This window comes from Durotheca rogersii, assembly GCF_024521655.1.
Source record: "Durotheca rogersii strain YMJ 92031201 chromosome Unknown GGS23scaffold_16, whole genome shotgun sequence".
NCBI lineage: Eukaryota > Fungi > Ascomycota > Sordariomycetes > Xylariales > Xylariaceae > Durotheca > Durotheca rogersii.
Window position 1 is genome coordinate 40,699 of NW_026251247.1, and position 19,128 is coordinate 59,826.

The 19,128-nt window shown below is 55.1% G+C and overlaps 6 protein-coding genes and 1 non-coding gene across 7 annotated transcripts; 3 read left to right on the top strand and 4 right to left on the bottom strand.

Annotated features, from left to right (window-relative positions):
• Positions 1 to 27: 27 nt before the first annotated feature.
• Positions 28 to 2,585, top strand: GGS23DRAFT_611282 (fungal-specific transcription factor domain-containing protein; the record flags this gene model as incomplete). Its single annotated transcript, XM_051520392.1, has 5 exons — positions 28 to 170; positions 242 to 263; positions 374 to 428; positions 506 to 1,996; positions 2,072 to 2,585. 5 exons carry the CDS (start codon positions 28 to 30, stop codon positions 2,548 to 2,550), a joined length of 2,190 nt encoding a protein of 729 aa, XP_051370399.1. The 3' UTR covers positions 2,551 to 2,585.
• A 1,541-nt stretch (positions 2,586 to 4,126) lies between these two features.
• On the bottom strand, positions 4,127 to 5,272 carry GGS23DRAFT_598104 (beta-lactamase-like protein; the record flags this gene model as incomplete). The annotated part of the gene is made up of 1 exon (XM_051518727.1): positions 4,127 to 5,272. One exon carries the CDS (start codon positions 5,270 to 5,272, stop codon positions 4,127 to 4,129), a length of 1,146 nt encoding a protein of 381 aa, XP_051370400.1.
• A 2,326-nt stretch (positions 5,273 to 7,598) lies between these two features.
• GGS23DRAFT_611286 (general substrate transporter) lies at positions 7,599 to 9,902 on the bottom strand (the record flags this gene model as incomplete). The annotated part of the gene is made up of 5 exons (XM_051520393.1): positions 9,401 to 9,902; positions 9,097 to 9,334; positions 8,490 to 8,858; positions 7,912 to 8,423; positions 7,599 to 7,841 (listed from the first exon to the last, which is right to left on the bottom strand). The coding sequence occupies exons 1-5, from the start codon at positions 9,596 to 9,598 to the stop codon at positions 7,599 to 7,601; spliced, it is 1,560 nt and encodes a 519-aa protein (XP_051370401.1). The 5' UTR covers positions 9,599 to 9,902.
• A 1,348-nt stretch (positions 9,903 to 11,250) lies between these two features.
• Positions 11,251 to 12,838, top strand: GGS23DRAFT_605987 (uncharacterized protein; the record flags this gene model as incomplete). The annotated part of the gene is made up of 3 exons (XM_051519847.1): positions 11,251 to 11,323; positions 11,421 to 12,346; positions 12,416 to 12,838. The coding sequence occupies 3 exons, from the start codon at positions 11,251 to 11,253 to the stop codon at positions 12,836 to 12,838; spliced, it is 1,422 nt and encodes a 473-aa protein (XP_051370402.1).
• A 193-nt stretch (positions 12,839 to 13,031) lies between these two features.
• Positions 13,032 to 13,180, top strand: GGS23DRAFT_t64. Its single transcript has one exon. It is a non-coding gene; the product is annotated as a tRNA-Val (tRNA).
• Positions 13,181 to 14,428: 1,248 nt separating this feature from the next.
• Positions 14,429 to 15,638, bottom strand: GGS23DRAFT_126519 (uncharacterized protein). Its single transcript, XM_051511126.1, has 2 exons — positions 15,395 to 15,638; positions 14,429 to 15,325 (listed from the first exon to the last, which is right to left on the bottom strand). Exon 2 carries the CDS (start codon positions 15,320 to 15,322, stop codon positions 14,516 to 14,518), a length of 807 nt encoding a protein of 268 aa, XP_051370403.1. The 5' UTR covers positions 15,323 to 15,325; positions 15,395 to 15,638; the 3' UTR covers positions 14,429 to 14,515.
• A 1,891-nt stretch (positions 15,639 to 17,529) lies between these two features.
• On the bottom strand, positions 17,530 to 18,938 carry GGS23DRAFT_605988 (uncharacterized protein; the record flags this gene model as incomplete). Its single annotated transcript, XM_051519848.1, has 3 exons — positions 17,530 to 17,555; positions 17,609 to 17,778; positions 17,851 to 18,938. The coding sequence occupies 3 exons, from the start codon at positions 18,936 to 18,938 to the stop codon at positions 17,530 to 17,532; spliced, it is 1,284 nt and encodes a 427-aa protein (XP_051370404.1).
• Between the last annotated feature and the right edge of the window lie 190 nt (positions 18,939 to 19,128).

Here is a 19,128-nt window from a genome sequence, read left to right on the forward strand (position 1 = left end):
CCACCCATAACTCCTCCGCCTGTCCCAATGTCTCTCATGGACGCCACTGGATCGTCTCCGGACACGGGCGATACTACTCAGGGTCTCTCCCCGGGGACCCCGATCCCCGACAAGCCGCCGGCGCAGCGCAAGCCAGCCAAACGCGAACGCGTTGCTTTAGCTTGCCAGAGGTATGTTCTGTCTTATGTCGCCAGAGCGCGCGTAGCGCGTTACCCGTCCATCAGCTGACCGCCTACCAAAGGTGTAAGACTAGAAAGCAAAAGGTACGGCAAAGCCGCGTTGGCGCCTTTTCAGCCTCTCATATCTCATCACCCTTCCCGCTGGCGGTTGAATCCGATACTGTGTGTCCCTTCTACTTACTTTTATTATACAGTGTGACGGGCATCGGCCAGCATGTGGTTCGTGTGCGCGCTTGTCCTTGAAGTGTGGTAAGCTTACTCTCCCCGTCTCTCACTGCCGCTAGCTATGCGCTCTGGTCCCTAACCGTGCCTGTGTGCCGCTTAAGTATACGTCGTGCCACTGGTCCCGGCGGCCGGTGAGAAGAAGCTTTATATCAAGGCCCTGGAGCAGCGTGTTGCGGAGCTGGAGTCTTATCTTGCCTCACTAGGGCATGTTAGAGTCGGTACCGATCACCTGACACGTCTGGGACAGTCGGCATCGGCACCGCATCATGCAGCAGTTATGCCGGGCACCCAGCCCAACCAGGTACCCCCTTCGGAACACACCCAGAGGGATCCCGAAGATGAAACCAATGACATATTAGTAGCTGTGAGAGATCTCTCGCTCTCTGCGTCTGGCCACTACGTAGGTGCCTCCTCAAACATCACCATCGGGAGGGTCCTTAGCTCCGTCGTCCTCAGCCAGAGGGCCTCTGCCGTGCCCTCTCACGAGGAGCCAGCGGCCCAAGGAGACGATGATCCGGCGCCAAAATCCATCTACTCCACCAATGAGGGCGACATGATCGGCGTGCCCTTCCTGACCCCCCAAGTCGCCTCGAGGCTGCTGCACGGGTGGTTCCGGCACATAGCTACGAGATATCCTATTCTGCACTCCGCCCAGGTGATGAAACTTCACAACAACCGGGACACTCTTACAGACGAGTATGAGCAGACGATCCTGCATCTCATCTATGCTGTGAGTGGGCGATGGCTGGAGTCGGCCGGCGAGACCGGCCACTTCTTCAGTGACCAACATTACGATATCGCTCTAGAAGAGCTCGACTCGATGCTGCGCCTTCGAGATGTCCGCACGGTCAATTATCTTCTCCTTATGGCTTTATATTGTACAAGGGCCCCTCGAGACCCCGGGGCTTGGACTTATATCGGGGCTGCGATAAGATTGTGCGTAGAGTTAGGTTTACATCGTCGACAGCGGCGACAGCGGCCTAGTGTCGAAGGCGAGATGGATAAGCGCCGGTTCTGGACTGCCTACTTCCTCGATCGGGACATTTCCATCGCCGTTGGACGACCTCCCAGCCTGTCAGACCATGACATCGACGTAGAACTCCCCCTGGATATCAACGAGGACACACTCGACGACGAGATCGTGCGCCAAGCAGCCATGCGCGTCACAAACATCCCGGTCAACCCTCCGAACACCTTGACATCCTTCATTCACCGGACGCGGCTCAAGCAGATCGAGTCCGAAATCCAGCACATCGTCTACAGGGTCGACCGCCCAAACGATGTCTCCGACGCTACCATCAACGTCTTTCTCGACCAGCTGAACGCGTGGAAAGACAACATCCCTTACGAGACGGCGCACTATGTCCATCGCCAGGAGAGCGCGTACGAGGGCGCCGAGTTGTATACCATCCACTACTACCGTTGTGTTCGCTTCTTGCTATACCCGCAGCTCGCCAAAAGCCCCGTTAACATGCACTACGTGAAGCTCTGCGCAGAGGCTTGCATGGGCGTCATTGCGGACTACCGGCGGCTGCACCACACGTTTCCTGTTGGCTTTTCGGCTTTGTCGATTCAATCGGTCTTCCTAGCAGGTGAGTTGTCTTTTTCGTGATTGCCATCGGCTGAGTCGACCGTCTCCCGTCTTCTGACAAGTGGTGTGAACATAGGCCTGACTTTGATATACTGCGCGTGGCTGGCCCCGTCGAATTTCCTCAGCGTCGAAGGCCCGCTCACGGGCTGCCAGATTCTCTTATACGTCGTCGCCGAGCGGTACCCGTCCGCCCGGAAGTATCGCGACCTATTCGAGCGCATCAGGTCGGCAATAATGACCATGATCGCCCAGGGAGAGCACGAGCCGCGCCACCCCGTCCACATCGATCCGAACGTCCAGAAGGGCTTCGCAACCCTCGAGAGCCAGTGGGCGACCGGGATGGGCGCCGACTTCTCCTACATGGTCAATACGATGACTGGAAATGCGCAAGCGGCGCCCACGTTCGACATGGGGATGGATCCGACAACGACGGCACTCGTTGGCGGGCATCCAGACCACGCCGCGCCGGCCGCCATGGGTCAGTACCAGGCCATATGGCCCGGGATACCGCACGATCTAAGCGACGCGAATGTCCTCAGCGGCATCTACCAGTGAACCCATGGAGGTCCTTCTCTTCTCTTTTCCCCTTCTTTTTTCTTTTGTATTTCTAGCGTTCCGAGCGTTCTAGGGATAGGGAATATCGGACGGATGGGGTGGAGGGTATACCATCATTGCCTCAAATATTCTGTTGTAGCTTCGCCGGAGAGCTTCCTCGGGTGTGCCTTGGGTGGCCAGGGCATGAAAAAGATATCTTTGTAGATTGAGAATAGGTAGCTGGAGCATACCAAAGAGAGAAGGCGGTACGGCACCCGCCGTTCTCCATTTGGGAGCTCCCCCGAGTCGGACTCTGATATTTATGTGCATACCTACATATATATGGATAGATATTCAGATATATAGAGATATAACAGTATCTACTGTTACCGGCTTCTTCCTTCCTCCTCAAGCAGGTGGGCAGCCTATTCGTCAAGGAGTAATAAGAGGCGAGCGTTTACCTATATGAGTATACACGGCCGTCTACCAAGACGATCATGTGGAGCCATTTTCAAAATCCCAAGACCCGGATCAATTGATGGTCTATAATAAGGACTGCCCTAAGCTCGCCCATCCGCTCAGCTAGACGAGTAAGCGAGACGAGCCGCTTGTCATCGGGAGAGCTCATCCGAAGGCACGGCGGGGGTCCCGCCCGCGATTCGGATGGAAGGATGGAGGACACCATCTCAACCCGTCGCTGATTGCAGAGAAGCCCGTTTCACGATACTCTCCTATCATGTTCTCTCTTTCCCCTAGGCTAGGGCATCCCCCTGTATTACAGGTTCACAAGGGCGGCCAAGACCGCTGGCCAACTCAGATCCTCGGCACCATCGCGGCGACGGCTATAAGATCATCGGTAACGTGCTCCAACGGACCGCCATGTGGGCTCGGCAAGCGAAGCTTTTACCCCCATACAGCCGCGTGTATGCATGTCAGAATAGGCCAGGTCATAAGGTTGAAATACATATGTAGGTATTATCCTACGTAGGTACGTGTCAGCTTGCAACGGGCGAGCCCCAACTTCTTCTTCCTCTTCCCCTTCCTCCTACACTAATCGGCGGCCCTGAAAAGTCACATGGACACAGATGGACGCCCGGATGAGCAGATCACGTTCGGAACCTCGAACGCACCTCCGAACGCGCGTCAATCCTCACAATGCCTCGGCGATGACTTAGGGGCAATCCATCGTTAGCGGGGGTTGGCGATCTTAGGGGGGAGCATCGGTTCCGCCCGCCAAGTTTATTTTCGGCTATCATTTCTGTTCGTAGAAGTAGTTGGAATATATGCAATAGGTATACGTTACTCAATAGACATGCTCTGCCGTCTTCCGAGAATCGTTTCCCCGTGAAAACGGCGCCGATCGCACTGTTGTGGCACGGTCACGGCGGAAGTCCATCCCTAACGAATACCGATCATGTAGGCATTAGGCAAGTTTCTCCGTAGCGATAGATATACGGGATTTCGCTACGGAAGCACGACGATATCTGCAAAGTATTTCCACTCGCTCTTCGACACATTCGCCTCACGATCGTCCGAATTCATACCGCCGTGCAGAATCTTGTCCGACTGAGTTCCTTCCCACTACCTCCCTCCTCGCCTACGCACCACCCTCCTTCGGCAGCGGCGTGTAATCGCCCGTCGCCGTGACCTCGCCCTCGTACCCGACGGCCTTCGCGAAGTCGGCGAGGAACTTCCAGCGCAGCTTGCGGGTCCACCCGGCGGCCGCGAAGCCGTTCGCCTTGGCGGGGAAGAAGTCGGCGACCTGCAGCAGGTAGTGGTTGTGGGCGGCGGCGACGAGGATGTTGTCGTAGGCGTCGAGCTCCTGCAGCCTGCGGATCGTGGCCGCGGCCAGGGCCGGGTCCTCGTGGACGGCGCGCTGGCCCGGCGGCGGCTCGAGCGACGGCAGGTAGATGGGCTCCTCGCGGCTGCCGTCGCGCAGCAGGGCGTCGAAGAGCGACCCGGGGCACGGCGTCGTCGACAGCGGCGCGAACGGGTGCGGCAGGATCGCGTCGGGCAGCGGGTGCCAGTGGTGCGGCCGCAGCTCGCCGTCGTGGTGGATCACGTCGCCGCCCATCAGCACGAAGCTGTCCGGGCTGCTCGTCACGCGCGCGAACCCGCACACGTGCCCGATGCAGTGCCCCGGCGAGTCGAGGAAGTAGAACGACCCGTCGCCGAAGTAGTCGATGGCCCGGAACTGGCCGATGCGCAGCGTCGACGCCGCGAAGTCGAGCTCGCGCACCTCGCGCCCGGCGTAGTCGCTCTCGAGGAAGCGCGCGTTCGGGTTCGCCGGATACCCCGGGAAGAGTTTCTCCTTGGTGCCGGGACCGACGATGAGAGCGGTGCTGGGCTCGAACGTCGCCGGATCGCCAGTGTGGTCGAAGTGCGAGTGGGACCAGATGACGGCCTCGATGCGCTTCGTGTCGACGCCGTGCTCGTCGAGGACCTCGCGGATGCCCTTGGGCGCAATGATGTCGACGTTAGCCTTCTCAAAGAACCCGAGCAGGTGCGGCGGCCAGTTCCAGTAGTCCTTCCGCATACCGAGGTCGAAGACGAGGGACCGGTCGAGCGCCGGGTGCTGGAGTAGGAAGGCGAAGCACGGCGTCGCTAAGTAGTCGTGCCCAGGGATCTTGGGCAAGAAGAAGCGACTGGGATCCAGCCCGCGCAGGATGCCGGTAGTGTTCACGATGGAGACATCAACTGTCGACGTCGAGGCGGGGATGTTGAGCTCGGGAAGCGTCGCCATGGTTTCGGCCTACCTGTCTACTCTACTAGCGATTTGGAGCAGACGCCGAGAAGCTGCTAAGGGGTGGGGGGTATTCAGTTATGAGCGGCCTCGAATCCAAGCAGCCGCTATTAGATGATCATACCTAGCAGAACCTGCAAATACTATTACTATTCTGCGCTCTCTCAGGCCGCCGAGGACTTCGTGTTGTAATTTAGGCAATTGGTCAACTGTGGTTTAGACGTCGAGAAGGGCGGAGAGCTATGAATCACTTCACTCGGCTTTTTGGCAAATACTTATAGGTTGAAGACCCCACAGTCCGGGCATACTATGCCGAAGGCCATCTAGTCCCAACAAGATTGAGGAGCACATGTACCAACACTCCAGGGGTGTCTAATTAGAACGGGGTGGCGAGAGGAATTACGATCTACGAGTCATGTCGAGGCGGGGAGCGTGTATGGCGACAAAGCCTTGCCGGTTACAAATCGTTGCTTCGATACCACGCCAGCTCCGTATTGCGTCACCTTTAAATATCTCAACTTCAGCTTTATTTTCTCTGAACCATTACTGTTGGTAAGGACTAGCTCTGCCTGGCTGGCCAAGAAACAATACTTTCACTGGTACGATGAAATTACACAGGCCCAAACGGCTTTCTCCTATTTTTAACGGTGGCAGCAACGAACCTACTAGGCGGCTGAAATGAAACGTTGACATAATCGCGGAGAAAGGAATGATAATGAGGCTTATTTTCAAACCCCCTACAGCCCTCTCCCCTAGCGATAAGGGCGAGAAACGCTTCGCAGGAACCGGGTTGATTATGGCGTGTTTCTAACGTGTGTAGGTTGAGTCGGTAGGACCTTATTCTTCCCGTTGCTATTACAATATCATCCACCTACAGATCGCGTAGGCTCGTCTGCGATATTCGTAAGTCTGTTTAACGTCAGAGCAACGCTGAGGCCTCAACGGCCGATGCATACGAAACCCTGTAAACGCTGCTTTTACACTAATTATAATAGACGATACGTAGATGGTTAGACACGTTGGTTATAGTTGTGGTTTTAAGTCTATATAAAGGGAAAAGAGGCACAATACCTGTGGGTCAGCAAATATGTATACAAGTGCATAGGGTCAGGCGACTAATATCACCAACAATAATGTATTAGAACGTCGTTAATACGAGTTGTGTGTAGCCCTCCTCGCAGATGTGCACCTATTACTATCAACAGGCGCTATATATAGTAATGGGCACTATATAGGCAACTATCACTAACCAGGCGAGCTTCTTGGCCTCTTGAGCTCTTGCTAGTGACGTTGAAGCTCTACTCGTCGGTGCTGCTCCACGGGCGGCGGAGGTTTGCCGTAGGCGCTTACAAGGGCTTGAGCGGCCGGAAGGTCACAAGCTGTTGCACAGTTGAACCGGAGGTGCGCGACAGGGAAAGGAAGCATACGATTCGCTTGTTTGAACGCAGCCTCGACATTAGCAAAGGGGAAAATATGTATCACAAGCGAAATATAATGTCTCGACCTAGTTACGGATGGCTTTGATGCCCATGATATGAGCTTGGAAACAGGATTCACGTTCAAGTAGGCTGGCAACCAGATGAAAGACGATGAAGCCACAACCCCCTGATGACGATAGCAGGACTGAATCGGGGAGCACCACCAGCATCTTGTCACACCGGCCATAATAGAACGTTGGTGGAGAACAGTGGTGTAATGAATGTGGGCGATGGTGAGGAGTTGATGGGCACCTGATAACTAAGTATTGACTGAAAGATGCAGGCCTGATAGGGCGAAGCAGGGCTTCCGGAGTAGCAGCAGTTTTTCATTTACCGATTGATAGACCCATTTAGGTGCTAAGAGACAACCTCCAAGCTAGATTGGTTGATATCAGTGTTCAACCCCAATGTGTTTGAATCACCCACTGCCATCTATCAGGAACCAACAGGTTTCTGCTGGGTGACATGTCTTTCCTTCTTATGCCGTATAATCATCACTTATCAGCAAAGTAGAAACATCCGTGTCCCGATAAATAGTATAGATTGTGTAAGGGGCCGGGAATATGGTAGCTAATAAGTAGGGGGGGTAGGTTCCTTGGGGTATTTCCTGACCGTTCTCCTGGTTCTCACAATGGGGCTTGAGAATATTAAATTGTATCGTATACTGCTCGAAATGGCCATTAGGAGCGCCCACCCTGCTATTCTTGCTCGCCCTTTTGGGCATAGTAACCGTGTATTACCAGCTTTAACCAGAGTCAACTCCCAATATGTGACTAGTATGTTCAAGTGTGCCGGCAGAGTTCATACTAGCTATAGCTGCACTATTTTCTAGTGGGTTGAGGTTAGAATTAATATGCCCTATCGACGTGCTCCGCGTGAGTCTGGTTTTCAGCAGCACTAGCTTTAACATCCTTCAATGCTTCGGCCATGATTGTCGTCTTGAAGGACTTGAAATTGCGGACCGAAACACGGTTGTTAAAGAGTTCATCGATTTCCTCTAGGGTTCTTCCCTTTGTCTCGGGAACACAGAGGTAAAAGAATACTAGACAGCACAAGTTCGACCCAGCCCATATGTAACCGTATTTAGCACCCTATACGCCCATTAGTTATCCAGGTCCCCGGAGAGCAGACAACAGAGAATAAGTTTTTGATGCTACATACCCAGTTAAGATGCTCCGGGTTGATAAAATACGGAGAGCAGAAGCCCGTTAGCCAGGCAAGGAAGTATCCCAGACTGATGGCTGATCCCACAGACCAAGACCTTAGCCTCGTGCTCACCAGTTCGGTCGCCGTGGGATAGGTGGCGTCTCCGACGAAAGCGTTGTAGGCAAACATGTATAGACCTGAGAACGCGATGAGGCAGTTTCGAGCTTCGAGGGTTCCGTAGGCAACGGTGGCAGAAACAGCCATTCCAAGCATAGCGCACCCTTGAACCACGGCGCCCGTCATCAGGATCGTTCGCCTGCCCATGACGTGTCGCATGAGGTACATTCCAAGGTTGACACCGATGAACCCTAGACACGTGTTCATGACCGAGTACTTGAAGGCGTCGTTGACTTCCAGTCCAGCCACGATCATGAAATAAGTCGAGTAGGTGATGACAAACCACGAGCCTGCTCCCGTCTGCGTCGCGATGACACCAAAGCATAGCAGCGTACGTCTCAGCTCGGTTCCTACTCGGTGATTTGATCAGTATCTTGCCCCTTGAATTAGAGGTGCTACGGCGCCTTTTGCTGTACCTTTGAACATGTCTAGGGGTCCGATTGTCTTGGCGGATTCTTTTTCCTCTTGGATGCCCTTGACCATCTCAGCCCATTCCAATTCAAGGTACTCGGGCGATAGTGAGTCCCCCCTCAGCGTCGTGAAAGATTCTCGTGCCTGTTCGATGTTCCCCTTATACAGGAGATAACGAGGCGACTCAGGCACGAAGAAGAGGCCCACCGCCAAGAAGGTGGGGACGATGAAGAGAGTTCCGAGGGGAATTAGGTAGGAGGCTTTGTCCAGTCGGTCTTTGGTGGCATTGGTTATCGCCGCCCCTATGATACTTCCGATATTGACCCATTCCGAAAATAGGGCTACCATGACGGCGCGGAGGTGAGCCGGCGCGGCTTCGGCGGTCTAATAGGTGTTAGCATATTGTAGGTAGGTATATTAACCCTGCTTTTCAAGTTCTCGGGATTTCTCGTTCGGGGAACTAGATAATAGGGTAGTCAAGGGTGCGTAGCATCGAAAGGCCTCATGACATACTCCAAGAAGGTTAGCCTTCATCAACAAAGGTGTCACTCTGCAAAGGGTCGGGAGGGTAATGTATGCAGCAGTTATTGTCCCAAGCGCGTCCCAACATACCATAGATATTGGAGAACGTCACCAGGAAGCCATTGGCCAGGCCCAGGATTAGGCGACCAACATAAATAGCGGCTTTATCTGTGGAAACCATCTGGATGATGCAAGCAATTGCGTTCAGAACGCAAGCCAGCCATAAGGCGACCTTCCGGCCAAAGAAATGTGCGAAGGCTCCGGCGACGAGTGACGACAGGAAGGCACCGAGCGTAAGAAGAGACCCGATGAGGCTTTGGAAGGTTGACTATGTATATTGGTTATTATGGAGAGAAAGGAAAACACCTTTTCTGGCCTGAAGGGGTGAGCCTACCTCTATGGCGTAGCCTCCTGGTGCCGAAGGGTCCTTGTATCCAAACACTTCGAGGAAACCGGGCATGGCTTGTAAGGATCCAAGGGCAGCCGAGTCCAGCCCGTACTGCATGTTCGCTATCGCGACGGTAGCACATATGAGTAGGCATTTTCTATTCGACCACAGGGAATTCTCCGGGAGCTTAGTGATCTCCGCCATGGCGATTGCTTATCCCACACAGGTGGTCTCGGCGGAGGAGGGAGAGGTAGAGAAACAGGAGCCGAGACGAGGAATATACACAGAGGGCGGCGCAGAGAACGAGACTGAGAAGAATAGTCTCATTCCCCGGATCCCAAGGATATGGTACCCTAGTTTATATCCAAATCTCGAAAGCTCGCGTTCGTGCCGCCAAGCACATACACGCATATAGACCGATACCGCCTACACCCTTGCCTACCTACCCCATATTCTACCCCAACTTTTTCACCAGCCCCCTTGTGCGGTTCCAAGATATTAACCGCGGCGGGAACATCAAATCTTCGCATTTTTCCTCTTATTGACCAAGCGTCTCCAAATTAGTCCTCCCCGCACTTCGGTACTTGCTGTCCAGTCCACGATGGCTCCCTATCTGAACCATGCGATGAGGCCTGTTGACCGCATGCTGTTACCAGGGGCGTGGGCTCCCCGGCCTGAGGTCCTGGCGATGCGGTGGGGAGGCAAGGCCCAAGACGGTATACGATGGGGGGCAGGATGCCGATTGGAGAATGGCCGTGACGCCAGTGCAGGGAAGCTGAAAGGCGAAAGTGCTTAACTGCTTGACAAATGGCTTATTCATGGCCCTCGGCTATATCGAGACCTAGAGAACCTGTCCTCATGTCTATTGCCGTTAGAGACTACTAATATACCTATATATGTGGCTAGAAGTTTAGCTCCCAAGCAAGACTTATTGGTGTGCTCTGCGGTAATCGTGAGCTTCATCATCGACGACGAAGGGAGTTGTAAGCATAAGTTCCACAACGACTGGCAACAGCAGCTGCAAGAAGGTAGGCACAGGTAACTAACTAGGTATTCTACTCAGCTAGAAACGAGATATGAGCCCAACGGCCAGGTGGGCTGTTGCCGCGTGTGGTGGGTAACGTATGACATATGCGTTGAAGATATCGCGCTTCGCTCAAGCGTCTGGGGTTCGTTACGGCTGGTGTTGACCCCGGAATTGGGTTGATCAGACCCAACCCCCTTCTGGGCTGAGGCGTTGCTGGCGCTGCCCGTAGTGAATGCGCGACAGATGTCTCCGTAGAGACTAACGAAACTAATCATTAAATAGTCCACGTCCAAGGGGCTTCGGCCATAGTAATACGACCGTTGTTGCGCATATCGACCTGTTAGATGGACAGATACCGGATATGATAGGCGCGGCGATACGGCCTATCTGTTTATCGGGTTATCGGACTATCGGGAGACCACACGTATTAGGTAAGCAGCCCAGCCTCGTCAGATTGATCCTGCCGGCCATCATACCTACCTATAGAGCTTATCGATAGTGCATCGTCCTACCTAATTATGACACCTTGCAATTGACCCAAGACAAAAAAAGCTCCAATTACCTACTTACCTAGAACTGACTGAACACCAAACAAAGTCCCATCTACCAGTTATCGGACGCGTGCGACGACATCTCTTTTGGACAGCGTGATTGATGTATCGCAGGTAACACCACGGCTCGTTACGCCTCCAAGGCATCTCTCACTTGATTCCGCCTGTGTTTGGAGAGGGGTGTTTCGTATTCGACTTGATTCTCTTGTGCGACGAGCTGTCCTGTGCAGTTTTTTCACCCGTCCTCGCTGGATCCCTAGGGATCGTGGCATGTGACGATGAAGCTCTCGATGCTCTCTGTCGGCCTGCTGGCCTTGCTCACACCGCTGACAGCTGCGTGGAGTAAGGAAGGTATGCGGCCCCTACAAGAAACTCTCACCCTTAGCTATCCGTCTATTTACCTACTTCATCTGCTGATCTTGCCTTCTCCCTTGCTTCCCTTTCCTAGACCGTGAGATCTTCCGCCTCCGCGACGAGATAGCCACCCACGAGGGGCCCGAGGTCACTTTCTACGACTTCCTTGGCGTCACGCCGCAAGCGACCCAGGACGAGATCAATAAGGCGTACCGCAAGAAGTCGCGGGCCCTGCACCCGGACAAGGTCAAGCAGCAGCTGACTGCCGAGCGCGCCAAGCAGGATAAGTCTAAAGCCGCCGGCGGTAAGAAGAAGTCTGGCGTCAAGCTCAGCAAGGCACCCACGCAGGCCGAGATTCGTACCGCCGTTAAGGCCGCTGGCGACCGTCAGGCCCGCCTCTCTATCATCGCCAACATCCTTCGCGGGTCCGGCCGTGCCCGCTACGACCATTTTATAGCCAACGGCTTCCCGGTTTGGAAGGGTACCGAATACTACTACAACCGGTACCGCCCGGGCCTGGGGACCGTGCTCCTCGGCTGCCTTCTCGTCGGCGGTGGCGGCTTCCACTATCTCGCCTTGTACATGAGCTGGAAGCGTCAGCGCGAGTTCATTGAGCGCTACATTAAGTTCGCGCGCCAGGCCGCCTGGGGTGACAACCTCGTGATCCCAGGCGTCGATGCTACCGGAGCAAACCCGCTGCCCCCACCCGCTGCCCCCGTCGAGAACGACGACCAGCAGGCCCCATTGGCCATGAACCGCAAGCAGCGGCGCTTGCAGGAGCGAGACGCGCGCAAGGAGTCGGCGAAAGAGGGCAGACGCCAGCCGCGTGGCAGGCCCCGTCCCGGACAGCAAGCCAGCGGGAGTGCGACGCCAGTACCACAGACCCAGGGTTCGGGCCCGACCGGCACCAAGAAACGCGTTGTGGCTGAGAACGGCAAGGTCTTGATTGTAGACTCCCTCGGCGCCGTTTATCTGGAGCAGGAAGACGCCGACGGAAACGTGGCCGAGTTCCTTCTCGACGTAAGTTCTCTCTCCCGCCGTGCCCATTCTCACGATATACGAGGAGCTCGCTAACCTTATTCTGAAAAGCCTAACGAGCTCCCGAAGCCCACCATCAGAGACACCGCACTGTTCAAGCTTCCCGGCTGGGCCTACGGCGCCACCGTCGGCAGGGTGCTTGGGCCGTCCAAATTTGCCGACAAAAGCGACGACTCTGACTCGGAGGAGGGCCAGGCTGACGACGAAGAGAGCAGCCCAGCACCGGCACCTACGGTGACGAAGACTGCAGCGACGGCGAAGACGACCGCCGAAGAGGACTACGATTCCTCATCCTCGGACCGGCCGGCGCAGCGAACGCCGTCGACTGGGTCGGCCGAGGACTTCGAGCTGCTCGAGAAGAGCGCTGGCGAGGACCAGCCGCCCGCGCCCACCAAGTCTTCGAAGGCAGCCAAGGCGACGGGGAGCCAGGCCTCCGCCAGCAGCAAGGCGAAGAAGCGGAACAAGAAGCGCTAGAGCGGGGGTTCTGGGATGAGGAGGGCGGAGGAGAGAGCCAGGGTCAGGGCCAGGGTCAAGGGGGTTAAGGAGTACGTACAAGCGCAGGCAAGTTAGGTAATGAACCTCAGAGCCTTAATAATACGCCCCCCCCATTACGAAGGAGCAAAGACCTTATATTGCTCGATAGGGTTCAGGTTCCTAAATAAAAACAGGTCGGCTGGTGTAGTGGTTAACACATCTGTCTTACATTATGTCTTGATTGCTAAGGCCAGATATTAGCGAAGAGCGTGTTCTATCTGGCCCAGCGTTCTAAGCGTGTGTGATCACAGAAGGTCGCAGGTTCAATCCCTGCGCCGACCAACTTTTTCTTTTCTTCCTTCATTTCTGCCCTTGTCGTTGATGCTTGTGTGAGCACAGAAGATCACAGGTTCAATCCCTGCGTCGACCAACTCTTTTTTTTTCTTCTTCTTCCTTCATTTCTGCCCTTGTCGTTAATCCTTATGGTGGCAAGCGGGAGGGAAAGGACAGACGGGGGCAGGGAGGCAGCCAGGCAGGCCAGCCCCCACCCGTCCTCCAAGAGTTGAAAGTGGCGAGAAGAACTCGCGGAGACGACGACGTCCCGTAAACTTAGATCTCGGGCGGAGGCCGGTCGGAAGAACGAACATGTCACACGCGGATACAAAGCACAATATACAATAGACATTGGAGGCGAGGAGCGGGGGGAGATCAGGTCAAGTTTATGTGATTTGCTATCAACGGTAGGTAATCTATGTAGCTGTCGTCGTCGCGCTGGGCAGGTAGAGTCAAGACTTGATAACATCATCATACATGCGCAGTCCACGAGTGCTGTGCTACGCGGGCGTCGGAGTGGCGTACCGACGTATATATATATACCTTCTTCAAGTTGTCCCTCTTACGGGATAAGACGGTTCGGGGGTCCAAGTGCCGCGGGAAGGGTTTCGAAGCTAGGCGAACCGACGGGTAGGGGGACGAAAGGGGGGGAAGCGAGGAGAGGGGAGGGGAGGGGAGGTCTGGTTCTACTCACCCGTCGACGAAGCCCTTGCGAAGGCCGTGCTGGAGATCGAGAGGTGGCTGGCGCGCGTATATACGAAGTAGCGAAATGACGGGTACGAGAATGGTCGCTAAGGGGGGTTGGGGTGGGATGGGGGGCGAGAGGATGGATGGATGGATGGATCAATAAATGGACAGGTATTGAGGGTTCAAGCAAGATATCCACATACCTTCTTCTGACGAGGCGAGCCAAGCTTCGCAGAACGGCCGTGGGAAGCTGAAGGGTTAGCTGTACATCATTGCTCGGGACGGAAAATGGGGGTGAAAGGACAGGGAAAGGACAGATATAGAACAGCCTATGAAAGGGGTGAAAGAATCCTCAACTCCGCCCCGTAGGGATGACATGAAATTGATGGTAATGTACCAGTCCAATCTGAGCCCTCCCCCAGAGGGCGACCGCTCCAGCCATTTCCGCGCAACTGACCACCGAATGCCCCCGAATCCATTCCATAACCACCCCTCTGCATTCCCTTCAGCCCGGCGATGCCTTCTCAACAGCCCTCCCTGCACTATAGTATCTCTATCTAGCGGCGTTATAACTGTACTATAACTATGCTATGCTGTGTGCTTGAGTGAATCTGCCAAAGGAAGGGGGGGATATGTATAGGCGTTACAAAGGCTTCGTTATAGCTCCATACCGTCCATCTGCTGAAAGGCTCCGTACTGGTTCTCCATGGCCTGCTGCTGCCTCGTCCAATCGTTATCGTACACGGGATCCGTTGCCGGGCGGTAGGTAGGGCCGGCAACAGAAATGCCAAAGTGGTTGTAGACGTCTTTGGATATCGGCACGTACTGCTGCTTTGCAGATTCTTCGTACTCCCGCTGAGCCAGCGCTTCGTACCCAGACATCATGTACGGCTCAACGTCCGACATGGCAACCCAGCGCCCGTCCCCGGTCTGAACCGGCGTAAGAGGCGTGCCATCCATCGACATCATGTTTTGGTTCTGCTCCTCCGCTAGCCTGCGATCGTAACGAAGTTTGGCAAGAAGTTCTTCTTGCTCAACTGTTGTAGGAATCCAAGACACGACTAGGCTGTCCTGAGTGTTCGTGGGAGGGCAGAAGTGCCACAGCTCGATCAGCCGTATCTTCTGGGAGTCCTCTGCGCTCTTGAAGAGCTCCAGTTGGGCGGCAGATAGCGCCGCGTAATTTATGCCGTGCGAACTCAGAATGGCTTCGGCCGATGGTTGCTGGGTTTGGGGCGGTTCGGACGACGGTCGCTGGGGTTGGGCGAGTGGCTCCTCTTGGCGGGCGAGATGCGCAGAGTGGTGGTAGTGTTGGGTGATGGAATAGACGATGGGGGTCTGCTCCGGCTCCTGCGCTTTCGGGGTTTCTTGAGCAGCCGGGGCGGGCTGGGGTTGTAGAGTTAGGTTACGAGAGAAGAGCGCAGCGAGATCGTCGCCGGCCTGCATGTTGGGCGGTGCGTAAGTCATTCTCTTAAGAGGAAAAGGCGGTTAGAGTCTGATGATCCGCGCGTATAGTGCTAGGATGCGAGAGGTGCTCACCAAAACAAGAAGTAATTCCAGCACGGAGAAAGCGGACCAAGTAGGCGCGTAGTCTCTTCGCCAAACAGAAACAGTGAGAAAGCTGTGACAGGGAAAAGGTGAGGATACTCTCGTCAGAAGTACTGGAGATGTAGAGAGGAGTGAGTAAATGGCTGTAGGAAGGAGAACAGCGAGAAATTATGTCTTCTATTGACTATGCTAAATACTTGAATAGCGCTGACGACCCCGAAGTTGGCTCGGACTGAACAAGCCAAGCGTTCGAGGAGCACAAGGAAAACGTAGTTATGGACGAGGACGGATTGTCCCTTTTGTTTCCTTTGAAACTTGCGACTCGAACGTGGTCAACAAGCGGTGGGAAAGCGGTCAATGCCAGTGCCACTGGAACCCCGGGAAAGGGGGGATCAAATAAGAAAAAGAGCGGGGAGGGGGGAGGGTTCCTAGGGAGAAGGGAGGTGGAGGAGAGAAGAGAGAGGAAGGGAACTGAGGGATTATCAAGACGACGGGAAGGTGTTGCGAGCACGGGAGGCGGCTGGAGAACGTCGTTGTCGTCGTGGGATCTTTGGAAAGGGGGTTGCGCAAGCAGGGTGGTATGGATGAGCGCGGCGCTGAGTTGTTGAGTTGGTGAGTTGGCAAAAAGGAAAGGTTGGAGGGAGGGATGGACGGAAGGATGGCGGAAATATACTTGTTACATATCCCGTACCGGGACATGGACGCGCGTGTGTGTGTACATTTGCGAGGTAGGGGGCAGGGGAAATCGTGTGAAGGTTGATGGTGTTGGATGGAGGTGAGAGTGGATGAAAGGCGCGGAATAAGGGATAATGGGAACCCGCCCAAGACGGACGTCCCCGTGACCGTCCGCAAAGCCAGGGCTCTACATGCGCGGGACCGCTCGGCAGGTATCTGCCCTAGGCCGCGTGCCCGCGTATGTACGTCCTCTGCACTCTGGGCCAGGTACCCAGCCCGGCCGGGGAGGGAGGGGCAAGGAGGAGAGGAGGGGCAGACGCTGGCTGTCCGTCTGCTACGTAGTAGCGCTGGGTCAGCGGCCTGTCTAGCGGCCTGTAGGGGCTGCTAAGGCCGAGACCATTGGCGCCCAAAGACGACCCAATCCCCCGCTAAAGCCGCAGAGCCCTCGTTGGATTGGTCGCTTTCTCCCGCCGGACGACGTCGTTTGGGTACCCAAGGCCGCCGGAACGCCACCTGAACGCTACCTGAATGCGCTCCCAATAGCGCCCCCTATGCATTCTCCTGCCCCGTCGTCGCCCCTCCAAACAGATCTGGCTACTCTATCTACTCTATCTTGCTTGCTTGCTTGCCGATCAACAGGCTGTGCCTTGCCATCTCACCCACACACATATATGTATGGACCTTACAGTTCGGGCATTGCTATGCGGGTAAACCATGGAACCCCAATACGACGCGTGGTGCGCGGCGGTTTGCAGCCGGTCAGTCATGAGGCTCACGCGCATTCGTGGGTACCTGCAGGATAAGAGACTGCTCGGGACCCGATCGCGTGGACGTCTCTATACGGGAGAATGGGGTAGGAGGACTCGGTGCACGTGCGGAATCACGTCCCTGGATTAATGAGAGATCATCACACGCGAATATGAATACACTTATGTTGCCTCGAGTTAGGCGTAGCTATGGTTGCGTTATTCCACCCATGAGAACTTGGCTTTCGAGAACCCAACTCGGCCCTTTAACCTTGCGTTTAGGTTAACCCACCTACCAAGGTAGGCATCCCATACGTGTCTTTCTACCCACGCGTCACAGGAACAGAATGAGCGTCACCTAATCCCCATTAGAGAATTCGAGTAGGCACCATGTCAGAGCAGGCATGGCGTGACTACATATTACTCTGAGCACCCGAAACCCCATGCCTCTGCGAGGCTTATCTAGACTCGATACGCCACAGTCACAGAATCAAGAGTCGTTTGGGGAGGTATGGTAGCGTGGCTTATTCTTGGTATAGCTGACAACTCGGGGCTTCCTATCTCTGAGGGTAGGCAATGTGATGATCGTCGATTCGAGGCATAGAGTCGTTTTTAATAACCAACGCTAATGTTGCACAATCACGGTTCCGTCCCACTCAGCCCAATTTCCCTTACGATTCGACATTTATTCAGCCCTATATATCTCTACATTACGAAGAGGAGATTCGTGTCTACTCATATTAGCGACAGATCAGGGCGACGGAGTGTGAATCCGGTGGCTTACCCAGAGGATGACTGCAAGATAACTGTGGCTTTTGGGAATATTTGGACTCAAGGATATCGCGGATGCTGTTGAGGAGCTCTACATAGCTCTGACTCGGATTCTGTTTGATGGCCGTGATGAAGGCGTGCGACATGGCCCCGGTTGCCTGAGAGGCGATCGTTGCGTCGGCACTACATAGTCACGATCGTCAGCAGCAGCACTCGTAAGCCCGATCGACCCTAAAGATCGCACACGCTACTTACGATGTCTGGTCGTCTTTGCTCCCGGACCACATAACGACATCTGCGGGCGAGGTCTTGGTCTCGATAGTTTTCTTATACCCATCGTCTCCTCTAAACGCGGTTTTCGCGAAGCCGAAGATGGCGCTACCGACGCCCACCATGTCGCCCGAAGCATAGGACGAAAATGCTTTGAGTAGTCCTTGCCCAGCTTCGGCGGCAAGGTTAGGCTCCTTGAGGACACCCTTAGTCGAGTAGATATAAGGCAAATCCAGGACGGAGCCAGAGTGGCAGGAATCGAAGATGGCCGTCAGCCTCACGCCCGGCTGTAGAGGCTTCACGACTACGTGGTGGATATAATCATCGACGATGTGGCCGTTCTGTTTGAAATCGAGGGGGTAGATGACCTCGTCGTAGCCGTCATCCTCATCGCCATCGGTGTCCTCGGTCTGGCCGCCGTGGCCGGAGTAATGCAAGAACAAAGAGTCATTGGCCCGAGCGCCTGCGACAAGCCAATCCATGGCGCGGAGGATGTTCGCCTTGGTGGGAATCAATATCGGGTCTTGCTGATCGTCAGTCAGGATAATCATGTCTTCTCTCTTATACCCGTAGCGCTCGATGAGGAATTCGGAGACGTTCTTCGTGTCGTTGATGCAGCCACGCAGCTCGCCCTCCTGGCCGAAATAGTTGATGCCGATCAACAAGGCCTTGCGTTTCCCAGTACAGTTGGAGTACTGGAACGTGTAGCCTTCGGGGGCGCCGTGGCCGAATTCCTGGGGAGCGGTCGGCGGAGGAGGTCCTGATCGGTGATGGCTGCCGTAGTCCTGGGCGGGAGGACGACCGGAGTTAAGGGGATAGCCATAGGAGTCCAGGTCGGGTGGCGGCGGCTGCGAAGGGGGCGGATAGCGGTTGGTGCCCTGGCCATAAGGCGGAGCGCCGCTCGGAGGGGGGTACTGGTTGTAGCCGTACTGCTGAGGGGGAGCGCCGGAGGGAGGGGCATGTTGGCCGTATCCTTGGTGATATCCCTGAGGCGGAGGATTCCCATATCCGCCGCCGCCGTATCCGCCGCCGTATCCGCCGCCGTAGCCCTGGTCGTGGCCCCAACCCGACATCTTTCGGCGATTTAACGGATGTAGAATAGGGAGCGACTAGGTGGTGCTGCGATGGAAACCAACACAAAAAGGAACTTGGAGTAGAGGATGGAAAGAAAGAAGATGTGTGCGGTCTGGCGTGGGAGCTGATATCTGTGGAGGCTGACAGGCGACAGAGGGGACTATCCGTGTAAACAACACGGAAATCGGC